Consider the following 21,412-nt stretch of genomic DNA (forward strand, 5'->3'; position numbering starts at 1 on the left):
ATTTTCTTTTTTTGTGTATAAACGTCAGTTCATACAATAAGTATGACGTGAGTATGACCATTGGCCGAAGTTTTCTACAGAAAGGTAAGTTCTTAAAGGCCACTCTGGTTGGTTAAATGATTTAAGGCTGCGACAATACTGCTACGGCATTAACGCTGGTTCTGTCACTGTCAATTTCCTTAATACAATAAATGTCAATGTTGGTTTGAACTTTAAAACCGCGGCAGCGAACGTCACTCATTTTATCTAGGTAATTGACAGATACACCGCTCGCATCAAGGCCACAGCATTAATGTCGCAACAGTAATGCAGCTGCAGTTGCCATCCGAATGTAACCTTTATTGTAAAATTATAACTTAACACTATTAAATTTAAAACAACGTTTCGTGCATATTCAGCAAAATATTCCAAAGTTGCCGTTGAGGCTGTTTTGAACAAAATTAATTACTTCCGAAGCTATTACCTGAGAGTAGTGCGGCACAAAACTTTGCAAAGTCAATCTTGAAAACGACTATTCGACGCAAACCGAAGTCTTTGACCGATGGAGGTGTTGTTGCATTGTTCTTGATCGGCATAAATATTATTTTTTATAGATAATTTGACGTGTGCGGGCTATGGTATAAATTCAATACTTCTTATGAGGTAAAAGTTTTAATATAATCTTTACATTATCGTAACTAGTCTCCGTAAGTAACTTCGCCATTTAGAAATTTAGAAAAAATCCTAAAACTTTAAAAAATATATATTCGGTTGAGATACACGAGATTCGGTTGAGAATTGCGAATTGTCGAGGAAAACACGTATATCCAGAATACGAAAGCCTTTTTGCCCAAGCTGAAACGTGTCCGCTTGGGCAAAAATGCTTTTGGGCAGGGTTCGCTAACGCTCGGTCAAAAAAATTTATTTATGAATCGCAAATTAAATTTAAAGTGCTTATAGTTTACTCTCAAAATATAAATTCCTCTTTCTTGTAAATGTCACTTTTGATTGACTAATACGTAATGTTATAATGTAGGTAGGTACAGTCACGTCTGAAAACATCGACACGATTGAAGTGCCAGAAATATATATACACGACTTTATGGCCCATATATTAGGGTAGTGTATACATATTTTTGTGTAGTCGCTTTCGGATGAAAGAAGCCCCTGGCGTCCGTTGGCTCGTTGGGTGGACGACATTCGGAAAATTGCGGGACACTTCTGGATGCGATTAGCTCAGGATCGGGACAAGTGGCGCACTAGAAGAGACGCCTATGCTCAGCAGTGGGCGATAAAGGGCTGATATGATGATGATGATACATATTTTTGGCACTTTGTCCGTACCGATGTTTTAGAATAGAATAGAAGAAATTTATTCAGAAAACGCTTAAGTTTAGGTTAGGTTTTTAGACGTGACCGTACTTGTCTACTAAATCTGTCACATACGACTGACGACTGACGTCTAAATCTTTGGTTAATAATGAGTTATATTTTGGTGTTTATTTCAACCGAGGTCTAGAAACACTTCAGTACCAGTACCATAATGTACATACGAGTACCCACACTTAAATGACCAAGTATGTAGTATTAAGAAAATATGTTTACAAAATATATTTTCCCGTCCATTCTTCAAGTGCTCCATATATTTACCGGGACGTCGAGAAACTAAGTGCGCTGAGAATCTTACATTAATATGTTACCGCAGAGTGCTTACATTATTTCATTAAACTATATTAATTCTCGTGATTTATTCTGCGGTACTCGTATTATTGTCGTAATAAAGCTTGTTTAAAGCGAGAGAACGTAAATAACGGTAACTGCCGTCTTCTAATTTAATATTCGTATTAAAATATGAAATAAAAGCGCGCTGTCAATTTTATGTGCAATATTTATCCATAATAGCTAGAATAATTATAAAACTTATCGTTTTTTGTACAATATTGAATATTGAAATGAAATGATATATTAAATCTTTATTTCAGGCAACTAGTGGCCCATAGATAAAAATGCCTTAAAACTAACATCCATATTAATCTATTTTAAAACTAAACACAGTATGGTTGGCCGCGGAACCGCCGAAACTTGACACCCTACGGCTAAAACTCCTTATTGTTGGTCGCTAGACGTTCACTCGGAACGCTCACCACAAACGAATTAGAATTCGCATTGTGTCGAGATTCCAACTTCACGACCCTCAGGACAAGTTCAGACTTTACTCTTACATACTTAAAATAACGCTAGGAAGTTTTTTTTGAATATTTATATATAAGGCAAAGGCCTACCTCCTTTTCTACGTATCCCGGTCTTGACCCGTCTCCCACCAGTTCCTTTCAAATGCGTCAAGGTCTAGCCATCGCCGTCGTGGTGTGCCGTGACTTCGGGTGCGGTCTTGTGCGACCCAATTGGCTGTTGTTTTAGCCCACAAATCATTTTTGAATATATCAATATGTATGTTATGATATATGTTATAGATTGGAACTTTCTTTTTTTACTTAATAGGTATACAGATAACAGGTAACCTGCACAGTGTACACGATCACTAAGTATACCTATTCGTCGTTAGTCGTACTAGGTTAACGACAGGTTAACAATCTCAAAATTACACGTGTAATTAACATGAATGGCGAAGTATGATTTCCATTCAACCTGTAAACGGTGCGTTATTTTTTTTACACATGGTTTTATAGTTTTTTTTAACGCAGACGAGTTTAAGATGTCAAAAGTGACATGTCTTCAACCGGAAACGTCACTTTTGACACTACCACACTATGTATATATATATATATATATATATATTTCTTTTTTGTGGAGGAATGTTTGACTTAATATATCTGTTACAGATAATAATTATGTTAAGCCCAGTAGGCCTAAGATGGTCGGCTCTTTATCATTTGTCACCATGGCTGTCACGTTCTAACAAGTATGTAAGCGCGAAAGTGACGGGCATAGTGACAAGTGATCACTATAATAACAAATACTAAAAAGTACGGAACCCTCAGTGGGCGAGTCCGACTCGCATTAGGCCGGTTTTTTTGTATATGTTTTAGTATCTCCAACTGTTTATTGTCCCTGCAAGTGTTTCTCTTGTCCCATAGTTTATCTTACCCCATCTAACCTTTTAAGGTTTATGACTCCCCATGCATCTCGCTCGCACCAGTGAAATGAAATCAAATCGACATCAATTTGTAAGTTTCAATCGGTCTCTCGGAACAGAACCCTAAAGTTAAACAACACTTCGCTAGTTTCGAAATAAAATGGAACCTATTATAAATATGCAAATGTACTAATGTCGAGTTATGAAACAACACATTGCCATTAAATCCTAGCGTATTAGCATTTTCACATCATTAATCAGAGTGAAAATGTATGTTTTGAAATTCCCGTTTGTTTGCGTACACCTACTTAGTTTGGCAAATAAAATTAATGAAATATGTTGTGATGATATAAATACATATGTATTACAATTACATATCTTTTTCTGTTCATCATGGTTACTAATAGCCGCTATGATGTATGATTTCCTTCACGGGACAGGCTTTGCCTAGTGTGGGGGTATTTGTTGCATTTGTATGTTCTCTACTACTATTTATTTAATTTTAATTTAGTTTATGTGCACCTAATTATTTAAATTATGAGTTTCATTTCTCCACTACCTAAAGGTTCTCTGGAAGAGATCGCTCTGTAGCGATAACTTGTGTTTGCCTTTATCTTCATGTATAAAAAATGTTGTTTGCCTTTATCTTCATGTATAATATTGTCATGTAACAGGTGTGGCCTGTAACAGGAGCAAAAAATTAAACTGTTGGCTCAAACTGACCAACATTTGTTCAGCAACTTTGAAATATAACTTTTATTTCGATTTTAGAACACTTTAAAGTTTATTGTAAGACGCAATGTATTGCGAATTTTGTTATGTTTAAAGCGTGAAAATCAACGTCAATTACACTGATGACAGCGTACATTGAAGGTAATATTTAATTTGTATGAAACATAGGAAGTCTAAAGAATTCATAATTTTCAAAAATCGCTAAACAATTGTTAGTAGGTTAGAGGAGTACAGCCTACAGTTAAATTTATTCCTCGTGTTATAGGCCACACCCTGTATGTTTTACAATACAATACAAATCAGAATAAATGTACATGGAAATATAATACATTCATTTCCTCTAGTACCCACAACAGAAGTCTTATTAAGTTTTCTGTGGGACCAGGTCTATTTGTGTAACATTGTCCCATGATATGTCTTAATTAGCTCACCAGAAACAACGAGTAACCGTTGTAGATTAAAGTATGATTTTGTCAATAGTATTACAACCTCGGCGAGCCCTCCGTCCACCGCAAGGCGGACCCGGGCTGCCAGCTCAGCGTCTCCACAGCGGTCACCTTTGGCATCGACACCAATTTCCTGGTAGCCATCTTGGTGTGCATAGCCATCTTAGTCAGTGAGTATTCCTTTGGTTTTTTGTTCAATACGTAAAAACTTTTGGACCCGAGTACGTCCTTAAACTACGTCCAAAAGAGAGGTATGAGCATTGTGAATGTTTTCTCGTTTTGTCTGGTAGGGCACAGTACAACAGATGTCATTCCAGATCTAAAGCAGAGCCCAACTGGGGAGGTACCTCCACCTTACAGAAAACCGTAGCCAAATAATACTAGACCCTACTCATAGTGTTGTGTTCCTGCCGGTAAGTAAATTTGCCAGAGCTCCACGAAGGTGTGGAGTGTTAAACTCCTCTGGAGTTGCAGGCGTATATATGCTACGGAGACTGCTTACCATCAGGCGGTCCTGTTTGCCACCGAAGTAGTATAAAAAAAATTACTTTTTTTATATCATTTGAATCGCAAAATTTATGGGAGTAATGATATCAAACATGCAATAAAAGTATATTTTGTATTACTCTTCGCGCTCTGATGGTTTGACTGGTGTTCAGAAACATTTATAATGGCGATGTTGCGTTTTCTGTCTAGGGGTCGTAGCGTAGCCCAATTAGAATCGTTCATTGAAATTATTGTTTATCAGGATGACAGATGCAACTTAAAGTGACGTAATCATTTCCATAGATTATTTAAGTTTCGTTTGGTGTTTTCAATAAACTATTGCACTTAACTAGGCCCCAATTTAGTGTTTTTTTTTTCGAAAGAGATGGATACAGGATATCTGCGATTTGTCTATTATCGCTACTAACATCTTTACTCTGTAACTAATTCGCTTTTAATATTTATTGCCCTCATAATAATAAAATACCGTGTGAAATGCACCAGGTTAAACAACAGAAATGCAATTTATTTTAACAAGCCCAAGTGAAAATAAATCAACTGCTTACTTTCTTGTTTTTAAAGGAGTAAATTCACTTTGAAAGAGAAAACAATTCTTTAATCATTCCTCAGTTTCAGTTATTACGTGGCGAGAAAAAGTGTTATATTTGTAGATGTTTAGGTGCAAAGAAAAGTATTAAATCATGTATTATTTACTTGTTTAGTACCAAACCATTGGTTCTATGGAATAGACTCATCATTGGACCATATAAATAACTCAAGTTATGATTTTGTTGTTAAATTTAATATGAAAATACCACCTTGAATGTTGGATGATTATTTTCGCTATCGACTTAATTAATTGAATACATTTTTACAAAGTCTTTCACTTTTAAGTTTTTATTTTATTTTATCTGTATTTTCTTTTCTGTCTGTGTCGGTAGTTTTTATCTTTCCATAAGTGCACATGTCTAAATTTTTTTCTCAGTCCTACTACTGGCAGTGGTCGTCCACCGGCGCCGAGCGGACGCCTGGGCGGAGAAGGAACTGGACGACATCAGGGAAAACATCATCGCGTACGAGGACGAGGGTGGCGGCGAAGGGGACGCTGGATACGACCTCCACGTGCTCAGGCAGATGTATGATGGGCCGCCCCCGGATCAGGATGGCACGTTCATGCACACACCAGGTAAATATATCATTTACAATTTATTTGACACAGTCTTCTTCTTCTATCTAGCGTTATCCCAGCCTTTGCCTCAGCCTTTGTCCGCTTTCCTACTTGCCTTCCTCCACTTTGCTCGTGTGAGCCCATTTACGCTCATATCCGCTTTCACGACATCGTGCCATCGCTTTTTTGGTCTGCCGTGGGGTCGGGGGCCGTGAAGGGCTAAGTGAAGGCATTTCCTACGTTGTCAGTTGGCCTGCGACCAACGTGGCCGAACCACCGTAGGCGACATTCTTGGAACTTCTCCGCTACGTCACGGACTGCGAGGACACAGTGGACTGACGAAAAAACGCGTAGAAATATCGACGCGTTCTAAAATTTACCAGAAATTTAAATACTAATTAAGATTAAGGTTTTCACATGTAGAACATGTTACCTTAGAAAAGTTAACTGAACTGACGGTCATGACTAAGAAGCAAGGCCTGTTTATTAATTAAATAGGTACTGTCATACCTGCTAGATTGCGAATAAATTGCACGACCTACATCAACATAAAACGTATCCACTCTAAACCAACAAGCAAGCTTTTCAATTTCAACTTCCAAACCAAATATACCTACAGCCAAGCTCCGACAATCCTCTTACTGCATTTCTTAACATGTCACGTCACTCAAACCAGTTTTTGCGCGCTATTTACGTCTTCGCTTAAGCCGTAACTTAACCCCATAGCTCAAACTTTAAGTGGGTTAAGAGCCATCAATCAGATTTACTCGGATTACCTGCAAGATTTAAGAATGGAAAAATATACGCCGGGCTAGCCGGCCCCGGTGTTATTTCTTAATTAAAACTTTTAGCCGGGAAAGATTAACTTTACCTTCCTGTCAGAGTTAAAACAACTATTACAACATACTAACTTAACAGGATAAAGTAGTAATAAAATGAGTGTTTCTAGGAATCACAAAGGTTCTCGCTTTTAACAGAATATGCTGAAAGTTGAAGATTAGCAGTAAAGTAACTTAAGTGTTCTCTGCGGGATTATTACTCCAATTTCAATGGTCTTGACTCGTAGTAACCCTAATACGAGTACAAGTTATTTTAGCTTTTTCTTCTAGCTTCGCTTTGTAAACATTGGTTCTAGATTGAAATACGCGGCCTTTGAAGGATTTTCGTTTGTGGGCTGTTTGTATCTACACAAAAACCATTGCGCTTAACTCTTTATCAGGTTGACAGTTGAAATAAATAAAAAAACAACCATGTCTCTCTTACTAATAAATAGAACACACGTTTGAAGTGTTGTATGTGGGAAATATATCTCCCTTAGCCTGGTAAAGGGACAGACGGAAGCAGCAACTAAATTAAGTGCTAACCTGAGTTAACTTTAAAAACTCATTTTATGTTTTGATTTGTGTTTTTAAATAAAAAGTACTATGTAAATTATTATATACATAAATTATGAAATAGATGACATGAACGAAGTTATGTGATCAAAGCCTTCAGTGCCAGGGCGGGAGTGGAAGCTTCCATTGAATTCAAGGCAGAGACCATAACCACCAAAGGAGTGGAGGAGTGTACAGGTTTTTAAAGGGTCGGTAACGCGCATGTAATGCCTCTGGTGTTGCAGGCGTCCATCGGCTACGGTGACTGCTTACCATCAGGCGGGCCGTATGCTTGTTTGCCACCGTCGTGGTATTAAAAACCAGGCTAACCGGATCACGGCGGCACGGGGCAAAACTTCTCCAGTATATGCAGTTTTGCAAAGACCAAGGCGCCGTTAGGCGGCTAGCTTTGCGAATTTTAAGATAAGCTTAGGTTAACGAGTATTTTCGAAAATTAGCGATCAGCGTCCTAACTCTAATTACCTGGTTTTCCTAAGTACGAATGTCCAATATTCTCACAGGTGTAGTAGGCGCAGCGCCCGACATCTCCGGTTTCCTGGACGACAAGAAGTCCGTTCTCGACCGCGACCCCGACATCAACCCGTACGATGACGTTCGACACTACGCGTATGAGGGAGACGGCAACACCAGCGGCTCGCTCTCGTCGCTCGCCAGCTGTAAGTTACCTTTCATTTTATACAGGGTGCCCGGTGGCAGTGACGGTATTTTTTTCAGTATTTACTTCTTATAAAGGAAACACGCTGATATTTGTCATGATAACATTTGATAACGTGTCTTTAAATTTAAATGGTATTCTACAGTTTTTCGTAGTTGGGTAAGCTGCCATACGCGTCAAGCCGCTTCACGATGCTTGACGTAAATCTAGTTAAAATAAATGTATGTGTAGTGTTATCCAAAGTTGATGGGGCGATTTAGGTGCAAATTTTTTTAGATTATTATTTTAATTACTTATTTTGAACGATTAGTCCCAACTTGGTGGAGACGCTGGGATCGACAAGAAATGAATAACAGTATAATTCTTTAAATAAATATATATTTCCAACAGGTACGGACGATGGAGACCTAAAATTCAACTATCTATCTACGTTCGGGCCGCGCTTCCGAAAACTAGCCGACATGTACGGCGAGTCCGACGACGAGCGCGCGCCGCACGAGGAGTCCTGGTGCTAGCACCACGCCTGGCTCGTGTAGCCACCAAAATCCACCCTTATATGACTCTTACATAAGGCCTAAAGCCCTGTGAGTGAATAGACCAAGCTTCGAGATGCCTTATCGCTTCACGGCGTTTGATTTCGACACCGTAGCCTGTGTTCCAAGTGAAATTTAAGTGTTATCTGGACCCACCGTTGGAATAAGTTCCCTGTTAAGAGCAGAAATTGATCGATCTATAGGTAATTAAGAAGCCTGTGATAATTAATGCGATCTACTTTACAAGCACAGGAACTAAAAAGTTCCATTATGAGTAAAGCTATGACGTTAAGGTAATATTAGCTAATATTACGCCATTTTTTGAGTTATATTTTTTTACTTCTCTGTACAAGTTTTTTACGTCTTCCATTCATTTCTGAGCTAAACAAAGTTGAACTTTTCTTAATTCTTAGTATTGTAAAATAAAATCTCCAAATATAAGAAAACGCGGTCTGAAGTTATTATTACTCACGGAATATCACAACCACTCAACAAAGAAACAGCTCAGAAATAAATTGAATCGTATTGAACCTATCAACTAAATATCCCATTTTGAACCTTCGTGTAACATCACTTAAGAATCAAAACATTAGACATGTTAAATATGTTTTTTAAGAAAATGACTGATTTGTAAAGTTGTTTAGGCATCGTTGTAGATACGCCTAAATTATTTCTTGTAGGTATGGTAATTTTATATAAATTAAACTTAAGTACGTACAGCTTGGTTAAGAATAAGTAATTTTAGTGATTGTAAGTACTGCGGTATGTTCAATTGTTCATTACTTTTGTATGATTGTAAATTATTGTATTGAAGAAAGAACATTCACGTGACTGGCAGTATTTAGGCCATTGCAGCTAAGTATGAATTTAAAGTTAAGTGCCATTTTTACTTTTTGTATTTAAACATGATTTTTGATTACTTCAATTTAATATTAAACTTGACATTAACGTTTTTAAAAGTGACATTTTTCTGTGTTTTAACTTATTGTTCTCGGTGTACGGCCTAAATGAAAGAAATTTATTGCAGTTTCTTTCTCTCTCCGCTTACCTATGATTTGTATTGTATGACAGATAAAGAGAATGTAGTAAACTTTTCGGTGTAAAAATGTCATAAGTGGCATCCTTGTAAACCTTTATTAAGGACTAGTCTGTCTCTCATGATCATCCAAGATAATAATTGTGAGTCATCTGTGGTGCCGTTAAAGGCTTGTGCTTGGCTTAAATGACATCGTTAGTGTACGTATAAACGATATTTCGAAGTCATTATGTCAATATTGCTGTAACTTAAGTCTACATGAAACTGATTTATAATTATTATCTCGAAGACTTGCTATGCCTATTTATCAATGCAATTGGGTACTTGACACATGTTGAATATTATAACAAAATTTAGTTTAATGGATAGAAAATGAGCCATCCATTATAAAAAAGTGGAATTTAAAAAATTATATTGAGATCATACAAAAATGAAAGGGTCCATAGTCTCAAAAAAAAATTTTTTTTGTCTTTCATTAATAGAAAAGAAAATGGTACCATTCGATTCCTTGCATTTCATTGAAAAATAAATTGTATGACAACTATATACATAAACGCAATATTTCAGGGTCAAAATGGCAATTTTCTTGATCTTCCATACATTTAGCACAGACTTATGTGATGTGACGTCACATCACATTATCATTTTGTTAGAGGCGTTTCAATTGTCGAGTGCGAGCGTCAGACTTAACTCTCATTTCTGACCTTTGTGTTGCTTCAATGCCATGAGTCCTATATAGATCAAGATCGTTTGACATTATTTACAAAAAAACTGTCAAGTAGCCAATTTGGTTATCCTAAATATGTGCAAGTACAGTTACAGAATATCTATCTTCAGTTTTAACGACACCACAATACTTTTCGATGTCATGGGACACAAGCTGGACCTTAAAAGGTAAAATTCCTTGGTATGGAGTTCGTCCATTTGTGTTAGTGTTAAGTTTCTTTTTATATTCTTTATACTATGACGTAATTTTATTTCATTGTAGGCAAAACTTGTTTTTTGTCAATTATTTATACAATTTGTTTGTAACATAAACGTCCAGTTTTCTATGTGGTGCATTTGAATAAAGAAATAAGAATTTATTTTGGTTTTATCGTTAAATTACCTAGAAAGTCCTAATTGTTTTTCGTTAAATGTTTAAAAATCCTTTTTATTAAGCTTGCGATTGCTTTAAACTTAATTTTTTAACAAATCGTGATGGTCCAAAGCCTTATTTCTTTCCTTAACTAGTGCATTATTTGAGATATATTACTGCGTAGGTACAGAGTTGGTATATATCCGCTAACTTTGATGAGACACATTTGATTTAAACTAGTAATGACACAATGGTTAAAGGAGATTTAAGTTTGAAATTAAAAATGTGGTTTGGCATCTTTTCCATTCTGTAGCATGGAAAAAGGTGCGATACCAATATTTATACAAATATGACCAAGTGAATCAGCGGCCTCACGGGGCATCTTTTAACCTTTTCGCCGCCATTGACTCGATATAAAGTCAGTACATTTCGTGCCCCACACGCCACGACTGCGTGCAATTTTTGACGTGGTTTGATGACACTTTATTACTTCATTGACGTGGCGGCGAAATGTTTAACGCTTAATAAAAAGGGATTTTTTTAAACCTTAATTTCGACCTATTGAAATAACCTAGTGATATAAATTCTAGATAAGTCTACGTGTAAATAATGTACATTAAATATGCCCATAATATTGAATGTTCCGTGATTATCCTTAACTTTTATATGGCTAAATATAGGCAAATATACAAGGTGTCTTAAAATTATGCATATCAACGAATATAGGCGAGTGTAAGGGTAATGCTCGGTACTACTGTAACTTCTTTCTTTTTAGTTCATTTCCAAATAGGATACATTGCCGATTTGATTTGATCTTCAACTCGATGTGATTTTATTTTTTACGCTAACGCAATTACTATGCCTGTCCGTAATGGGAAGGATTATCGTGTGTTAAATAATGATAGTTCTAGTCGAGAGGGGTGTCCGTATGTACCGGGATAATATATTTTCCCCCTGTTCTTTAGTTTTCTGCATTACTAAACGTTTTAATCTGTTTAGACATCTTCTTTATCTCCACACGTTCTTTTAACATTTTCTAAAAGGTAATCACATATTTACTTCTGTTGCATATAAATAGCTCTAGTAATGTTTATTTTTATATGTTAAATGCCTAAACTCTAATTATGAGTTTGTATTTATTTTAATAATGTCCAGTAAATAATTTACCGTTTTGTGGGTAGTTCTATATGGAATGTCAGAATTATGTAGGATAGCAGTGGGTATTTTTAAATTACAACACAAATTATGTTAAGATAATTTTACAAACGTAATGCTTATTTCCCTCTTTGTTGGAATTAATAAAATATATGAACGCAATAAAGCCAAGCGGCTTCAACGTAGACAGCTGCTCGCAAAATATAAAAATCCTACTCGGCATTTTGTGACCTTTTTAGTCAGATTTTAGTAACAGATGCCTTTGACTTATGAAAACAAGTTAGTTATTTATCCCCTGTTAGAGGTATAAGTTATGATTATAAATAAACATGTTGAGCGCGTAGCAAAAAATACATAGTTATTTTTAAGCGGTCCAACAAAAAAAAGCTTCTCGTTTACAAAAAAAAAAACAAATATACATTTTAATCTAAATCTTAGAAAAACACACTAAAAGCCTAAATCCCTGATATATAAATGACAAAAAATATAAGTAATTAATTTTATTCATCATTAAAAATATGCTGATCCTCGCAAAAGTATAAATCTATAATATAATTAACTCTGCGATATTGTTCTTCGGCTCACAATGTACAAATTTGTTACGTCAATACCCTTTAGTATTATTTCATTTGTTCGATTCAGATATCGCGTAGATTTAAGCGAATAAATATATATCTATTTCCTACATTCCATTACGATGGCAAACGTCGCATGATGTTGGTTGTTGGCGTATTTACTAATAATTTTATTGGATCAATTATTCGTACTTAGAATAAAAGTCGCGGGTGATCATTTTTTATACCTTATTTTATAAAAAAAAGAATGATCACCCTCGAACATAACACACTGCCATTGTTATTAAAAATAAACATGTCCTTTTTAATCCCATGAAGGTTTTTATTGTCAAAAGTTACCTCCTGACTTATTTTTATTGCCACATAGGTACATGGGATTGAATAATGACGTATTGGTAATTTTAACTCTACTATAAGTGAGTGAAGTCCGTGTGTTTGTCGTGTAAGAATTTATATATAGTAAACTAAAGCGATTTTGATGAGATGCTCTGTTTTCTATCAATAATTATAATGTACGTGTTATAGTGCAATAATTTGTACATAATTATTGCTAAACGGAATAAGCGGGACTTAATCTGGTCACTTTTTAGTTTACGCGTCAAATTAATTTGAACTACTATAACCCTTTTTTTCTAGTATTTTTTATATTGGTTTTATTGCAGATTAGTTAGGTGACCAGAAATGTGTGTTTAGTTTGTCAAATGACAAAGTGTAGTGAGTGAAATGAACGCCTAAAGAAATGATTGTATTAAAAGAAAGTCTATTGTAGGGAGTTAGGGGAGGCCGACTGATTGATTGTCATATTAAATTGAATAAGTTTAGTTGTTAAGAACCTAATATTTTTAAATTGTTTATATAGAAATAAAAATATTCAATTGAGCATTGGAATAAAGTGACTACATTGAGTATAAATGTCTTTTCTTTACAACCACGCCATAAATATGAAATAAATAGAATATAGCCTAATCTGAGTAATCTGATATAGGAGAGGTAAAACAACAAGCCAATGTGAAACATACTTACACTTGACATCAAAACAATATCTGAATGATGACAGTTAGTTATCATTAACGCGCTCCTCTCGTTCGCACTTGTCCGTACACGTACTTATTAGTGAGAGTAAGATGCACGCGTGAATGATGACTGATATCGTTTTAATGTCAAGTGTATGTTCGAATTGGCCAGTAAGACAAGGAGCATAATCTGCATAATTCAAATTAAGAAAATTTGTTGTGTGCTTATTCAGTGGAGCGAGCCCGACGCAGTATATTTTTTGGACGTTGTTCGTATCGATATTTTCAGACACGGCTGTACCTACTGCAAACCGTTCTATTTAATAAACAAAACAACTAATTAATTGTTCTAAAAGCAAGTGACCCAAACTCCAAAATATTTACGAGATTTGCCTTTGTATTTTCAACTTTTGTTTATTAATCCTAGCTTGGTTTCGGCACTTAAAATTCGGTTTACATTTTCATTACTGTCAACAAACCTGTTACGAGATTGTTGAAATGTCTCGTTTCTCCAACAATTTATATTACTAAACTTTGAGATCATTGCCTCCCTCCAGGTATTTCGACGCGCACATTATATCATACTCGTAATATCAAGTAAAATTTTGTTAGGTATGTATTTTGTTGATAGGTATATTTATCAGCAACCGCTATATGTAAATATAAAGCTTTAATAGTTGTTTTACAAGGGGACAAAGTTGTTAACAGCTCGTGCTAATATTGACACCCGAGCTAGCGAAAGATTCCAAAATTTAATAAATAATAAATAAATATTATAGGACATTATTACACAAATTGAGTAAGTTCCACAGTAGGCTCAATAAACCTTGTGTTGTGGGTACTTAGACAACGATATATATAATATGTAAATATTTATAAATACTTAAATATATAGAAAACACCCATGACTCAGGAACATATATCTGTGCTCAACACGCAAATAAATGCCCTTATCAGGATTTCAACCCGGGCCCATCGGCTTCATAGGCAGGTCACCACCCACTAGGCCAGACAGGTCGTCACTATTTAATAAATCAATTTTAAAGTAAATGTACGTTTTTATATATTTATTGTTCAAAATCATTATTTAAAAGTCAATTACTTTGCCACATATGTGGATAAAATGGATAAAATGCCACTTTTTCATCAGTTTTACAACAATCAGCGTTTATCAGCTGGTGTGGTGAAAATATTATTTTGTAGGCCACCCACAGTTTCGTCAAGCAATTATGTTAATTAATACCTAGTAATTAAAACATTTAAAGTAAAATAGAATACTTACTTGTTGATAAGACAAAATTAATTATAATCTAAAATATTTAGGTACTTTACTTATACATATACCTACTTGAAAAAACGTTATGCCCAATATGCCCATGAGCATAATGAAATAGAAAAAAAAACGATTACGCCCGTGTGCATAATATGTTAATCTCAGTATGCTAGCATACAATAACACGGTTTACGAGCAAGTGTGATAAAACCTTTATATTTTATAACGAGTTTATAACAAGTGTTATTTTATTTAGATGAACTATCCGCATTATTAGAGAACTAAACTGATAATATTTAAAATAAAACTGGAATTAGAAACTGAAATAGGTAGATGTCAACGTGTGTGGGTTTGACACCCTCTGTATAGGAGGGTGTGTGAGTCGTCGCGTCCGTGTTTCCGCTTTGGCGACTACACTGTGCCGGATCGCTCCCGACCGTGTTGGGGGGTTGTTCGCCGTCATTTGAGGACGGCTGTGCGTCAGGTGACTAGGGAATGCAATCTTGGGCCAAGATTGACCATTCAAGATCTTGGAGTCTCTTTTCGGAATCAAGATTGGTCAGTTCAAGATCTTGTCAAGATTCGGGTCAAGATCTTGGTCTCGAATCAAGATTATCGAGATTATTCCAGATTGAGCAGAATAATTAAAAAAGGCGTTATTTTTGAGTCAAATTCTGTAAATTGAGAGTAACCAGTATTTTTGGATTATTTTATATAATTGAGTATACTTTTCAAAGTAAACAACTTTCCATGAACACAATAATCAACGTTTATTTCAAAAATTAACAAGAAACAATCAAGATTTTAGTGACTATAATAATAAATGCAATACATTATTGCATTTATTTTATTTTAATCATTAAAATGTTGATTGTTTCTTGCCAACAATGCAATGAGATCATAATTAGTATAACCTATAAATGAAATTAAGAGCAAAAAACATTAAACATTTTGAAAATAGCTTCTCAAGAAGCATAATACACTTAAAGCATAATACACCCCGCTCCGTTGCTAGTCGCCAGTCAGACGGTCGGCCGAGCGCGGCGCGGCGCGTGAGACGGCTCAGGCGAGCCGCGAGACAGTTCGCGCGTTGCCGCGCAGGTATGAACAATTGAACACGTATGACGTTTCACGCGCGATCTGTCTGAAAATCTTGTTACAATCTTGGTCTATTTTGCCAAGATCGCGAAAGGAATTTCAAAATTCAAGATTGATGGCCTTCAAGATTGAATCTTGGAAAATCACTCAAGATCTTGGTGGAATCTTGATCTTGCAAGATCAAGATTGCATTCCCTACAGGTGACTGCCAGCTTAATCGCTCCCGGCCGTTATCCAACGCGACATCTAGCCCGGTGATACCGTTTGAGCGGGGCCGCAGTGAATGTGACCGGTAGCTTAGGCTGGTATGTGTGCTGGTAAGTACTTGTGTAGCCTGCCCATTAGGGTACCCCGAGTCTGAGTCCGTGTCCGTATCCGAGTGTCCGTGTTTCTTTTTTGGTAGATGTCATATACTCAAGATAAAATGATCAAGGCCTCCGGTGGACAAGGCGGAGGTCTATCGCTAATACACCTTAATCCCGTAAGGGATTCGTATAGAAGGTCCAAACACATACTGCTCGCCATTTAAATTTGGTCCAAGGCGACATAAAATTACAAGCATGTACATAGTACCTCTTGGAATAAACTATACCTATAAGTAGACCTTTACTCGAAGTAAGTACAGAGTAAATTGCCAGCCAATTAGTCGAAGAAGATTATCCGACGAGGGAATAATTTATGTGCCTAATCCGCTGTACCGTTTATTATGTGGTTTCCCCACACGGGTGCCTTATTCTCGAAATATTTTACGTGTCTAAATGGCATTGAAAACGTATTAACTACACGCGTTTGCTCAATTTGAAGATAGATAAATATAAGTACCTAAAGAAAGATTGGTAACTCCATACATCAGTTTATTTTCAAAACGCGAGTTATGTATTTCGTAGTCAACATCTAACGCCAAGTAGTGCATTGATTTATCCGTTTGAGCTACCGCTACTTGACACCAGATGTCACAAGTGTCGCGACTAACAAAAAATGTATTGCCACAACAATTTACAACTAATATTACAAGCAGAAGAAGTTGAAAATAGAGTTTCGGTTAATCCGGTTACAATATTAGCTGAAAATTGTATAGGGATTAGGGTTTTCGTTCGTCGCAACATCTATTGTCAACTAGCAGTACTGATAAATTCCGCTACTTGACGCTAGATGTCGACTACGAAATAACTCGCGTTTTCGTAAGAAAACTGATGTATGGAGTTACTACTTCTCTTTACTTATATTTCTCTATGATTTGCAGAATGAACAACGCGAGGAAGCACGACGGTATAACAACACAGTAGATAGAGCGAAGTGAGGTCTATGGTGAACCTATCACACGGATTTTTCTTACAGACATAGATATACCTCATATCATTATATGTGAAAAATTTCATTACAATCCAGCACGTAGTTTTAAAATGAGAACGAAACTCCGTTTGTATTGGGAAGATGAAATTCGGCCAAGCGTGCTGACTGCTGTTACGTTGACATTACGTCTATAATGTTCGTTTCTGAATATGGGTACAGAATATCAGCTACCAACGCTACTGATGGATAATTATATCGGAAGCATTCTGTTAATTAGATCTACGATGAATTAATTATTTTGATGGATTTGACGGGGTTCGTTTGCTTCGTTAGTTTGCAGCATATTTGGCTGATTTGGTTATGGCTGACCATATTACCTACTCTAAGGGCTGAATATGTGAGTCATACTTACCAAATTTTATTAGGGGACCAACTCCGAAACCGCGAAACAAGAATCTGCTGTCCACATTTCGGTGAGTGATGTCAAATTTTTTTATGGAACAGCAGATTTTTTTCACGTTTTCCGGGTTGTACCCTTAGTAAAAGTAGTTCAGTATAAATAAATAAATAAATAGATACATATTATAGGCACATTCTTACACCAATTTACTAAGTCCCACGGTAAGCTCAAGAAGGTTTGTGGGTACTCATAACGATATACATAATATACAACTTTAATACATAGAAAACATCCATGACTCAAGAACATCTGTGCTTTTTATCACGTAACGTCACGTCAACGTCAGGCCATATAATAAACGTAAGTTTACGCGATTAAGTCCCGTATTAGTTTTAAAGTAATTAATGAAAATCGTGTTGGTTTAAATCAATATCTGTGCTATCACAAAAATAAATGCCCTTACCGGGATTCGAACCCAGGACCATCGGCTTCATAGGCAGGGTCACTACCCACTAGGCCGGTCGGTCGTCAAAGTATGACCTACATATACAACTAGTAGCTCTGTGAGCTGTAGACCTCGCGAGCATAGCTTATGGCTCCTCTACACGATGGCCCAGCGTAGGCAAGTCCTAGGGGCGCATTTATGCGTTAGAGCAGCGGTTCCTAACTTGGGGGTAATTACCCCCGTAGTGGTAAATCTGGTATTTTACGGAGGTAATAAGCTCAATTAAATATAACAGAAATTAGACCTGTAAGAAAGAATATTGTTATTTATTGGGAGTAGGGGTAAAATCGGGTTCCCTAGTTAGTCATAGGGATGGCAGAACTGACAAGGTTAGGAACCACTGCGTTAGAGGGAGCAAGTGATATTGCTATCTCATTTCACCGCATAGCTGCGTCCCTTATATTGGCCTACGCTGGGCCATCGTGTAGAGGAGCCCTTAAAACTGAATAAATGTATAGCTCCGCTGTTTAGAAGAATTTATAAAAACTAAATTGACAAAAACATAATTATCGAATAGGATGATCCAACTTTGTATGTAGAAAAAAGTTGAAAGGATTTTATCTTCACATGGCTCCCTTTATAGAACAGTAATCTATGTGCCAAATTTAAACTCATTTGCGAATGATTAGGTGGTCGCTATGATTTTGTGATTTGCAATATCCTCATACAAATAAAAAAATGCAAAGTTACCTAAAACAAAAAAAAAACGATTTACATCTTTTTTAGCATACTTATAAATAATAAATAAAACGAATATTTCCAAAGCAGAATTATTGATGGATCAATTTATTTTCATACTATTTTGTAAAGCAGTATTGTTTCATTTATAACGACCTCTAAATAATGTTAATTGCTCTTAATTTTTTATACATACTTTTTCGTATATCAGAATTTAAAAAGCCCGCACGGAAAAGGAATTTTCATTAATTATTAACTAAGAAAACTTTATGTGGCGCTATGCCGTCTTTAATGTAACTTACAAGCACAAATGTTGTATCTCATATTTTTTTTAATTATATTTATATTAATACAACCCGGCAGCTTGAACATGTCATGCTCGCTTAAAAGTCTTTACTTACGGTGGCGTCGTTGATCGGGTCGCCACTTTCCCGAATGAAGGTTGAGGGAGGCGATGGCTGAGATACACGTCATACTCGTGAACGGGTGCTGTTTGTGGAGACCGGTCTGTTTAAGCTTACACGGGGTACAGGTTATGTTAAAGTATGTAACTTTACTTTTGAGTGACATTAACGTGAGACACTTCATTCGGTTCTTGTCTGTTTTAATTTTTTTGTCTTTTAATTATTTATATAAGAATTCAAGCCTTGGCGACCCTCTACATCTCTAAGGATAATTTAATATATATTTTTATATTTTATCTCTGACACTTAGAGACTTATACATCTCTAAAGAATTTTAGTATTTTATGGTTTTATTTTTTTATCATAGTTTTTTTTGTGTAATTTGACATTTAGAGACAGTATACATCTCTAATAAAGTATTTATTATTTCATACATTCGATATTTGTAATTGTTTTTTTTTTTAATTTATTGTTTGTAAAAATGGACATGTAAAAGTGCCCCTGTGGCCTATTTGCTGAATAAATGTTTGATATTTGATATTTGTAGACACGTAAATTTACTGCCATCTCTGGATACATGATTAAAACTTTTGGAACGTTATGGTGCCATCGCTCGAAACGATGCTGTCAAACATTTGGCCTTTTATCTATTAGATGGCGCCACTTTTAGGTCTTTAACAATTTTAACATATATTAGTAAACGAATAAGGATCAAAAAGATCATCAAGGAAAGGAAAGTAAAATGGCGTTCTACAAATTTTTATCATGGGTCTAAAGATATAGCAGCAATTTTACTGTAGCAACAAAATGTTGTATGACAATCCATCTCCATTTCAAATTCTCTTTGCCAACGCTTATAAAATGGGAAGGAAAGAGAAAATACTCCCTTTCCAAACGCCCACAGTTAGTCGGTCATCCCCTGAATGGTAAAAGTAGAACCACCTGCATCTTCGTCGGCAGAAGAAGGGCCATCAGAGCTTCACTCTGTAGTGTTTTATCTCTATAGGATTTGGCAATTTAATCCGCTAAAACATCATTTTGCTACATCGAATACCTTGACTCAAATATCAACAGAAGATATATAATAAATCTTCGGAACATTGTGTTCCTGCAAATTTGTGCCCTGAATTTTTGTAGACAAGATTATAGCAAGCATAGCTGGCTCTTAGTAATATATATGCACCAAAATTTTCAAAAAGAATGCCACGAACCGTACCGAAACTTTTTGCGGCGACTGCACGCAGGAAATATGTTAGAAAACCGTTTCCCTCTTTTAGCTATGATATATATTTTTTTTTATTAAAGCAATATAACATACATTTACGTTTAAACTTCGATTCCTAATATAATATCAATATTCCAATCTACAACTACGTCTCTATAGCAAAGCCAAAATTGATAAATTAATCTAAATGCAATAACTGCTCAGATTTTTTTAAATCATGAACCCGTTTTCGCCTGTGCAACTGTCCGTCTCCTCGAACTTTAACGGCTGTAAAAAAAGTTCACACAATAAAACTGAAACGAATACGCTTTGCTCGCGCTTCGTGCTCGCTTGATCAACAATACGAAATTTAAATACAAAGAAAATACAAAATGTTACAATTCAGGGAATAGATCCAGGGTCCTCTTCTCTCTCCCTGTTACAAAGCTTAGTCAATAAAAAATAGGAAATTAAAGTGCAAAAAGAAAACAAAAAAGATTTCATTGTTCGGGATTTGAGCCCGGAACCTCATGATTGTAAAGCTAGTGTATTCCAATTGAGCCACGAATGGATATATGTGACACGGTGAAGTTAGGCTACTTATTCTCGATTAAAACCTACATATCTAAATACCCCCTAAACCAGCGTTCTAAAATATCTGAATTTTTCGCAAATCACTCTGTAACCATGTCTCACAAGGAGGAAACTCTTATGATATCGATACGGCTATTTGTTTAGGCGCGACGTACCATGACTCCGCCATTTTGAAAAAAATCCAAAAACTAGATCGACAAAAAATTCTATTTGATCATAGAATATGGTCGCAAAATTTCACGCGAATCGGTTGAGAATTGCGACCTGTAGAGGAGAACATCCGGACATACGAAAGCAGATTGCGCGAGTCAAAACGTAGACCTACGCTACGCTTCGGTCAATTATCCACCCCTCCGAGTTAGGTCAGACATAACAAAATCATCCTGTATATGCTCATGATGGCTGGCAGGACTAGCCCACCCCCAACATATCACGCAAAATAGGCGCAAGTCGTCGAGTTGCGGAAAATCGCCCGAATACAATACAATACAATATGCTCATGATATTAGGTAGGTACAATACACATAGCTATACGACCAATACTATGTGTTGTGTGTAAGATTCTCTCCAAATTTTTGTGACCGCGGCCGGCAAAACGTCCCACTTTGTCGCTTGCTAT

At 36.0% G+C, this 21,412-nt stretch overlaps 1 protein-coding gene across 3 annotated transcripts in view; it reads left to right on the plus strand.

Moving 5' to 3' along the window:
- LOC133531939 (DE-cadherin) overlaps window positions 1-10,608 on the plus strand; it is a 384,560-nt gene extending 373,952 nt beyond the window's left edge. For all 3 annotated transcript variants that reach the window (XM_061870377.1, XM_061870384.1, XM_061870393.1), the window contains 4 exons: window positions 4,286-4,421; window positions 5,723-5,923; window positions 7,800-7,955; window positions 8,345-10,608. In XM_061870377.1, coding sequence (XP_061726361.1) covers window positions 4,286-4,421; window positions 5,723-5,923; window positions 7,800-7,955; window positions 8,345-8,469 — 618 coding nt within the window. In that variant the 3' untranslated portion in view covers window positions 8,470-10,608. The remainder of the gene's footprint in view (window positions 1-4,285; window positions 4,422-5,722; window positions 5,924-7,799; window positions 7,956-8,344) is intronic.
- The last annotated feature ends 10,804 nt before the right edge of the window (window positions 10,609-21,412 follow it).

Source organism: Cydia pomonella, chromosome 2 (genome assembly GCF_033807575.1).
Source record: "Cydia pomonella isolate Wapato2018A chromosome 2, ilCydPomo1, whole genome shotgun sequence".
Taxonomy (NCBI): Eukaryota; Metazoa; Arthropoda; class Insecta; order Lepidoptera; family Tortricidae; genus Cydia; species Cydia pomonella.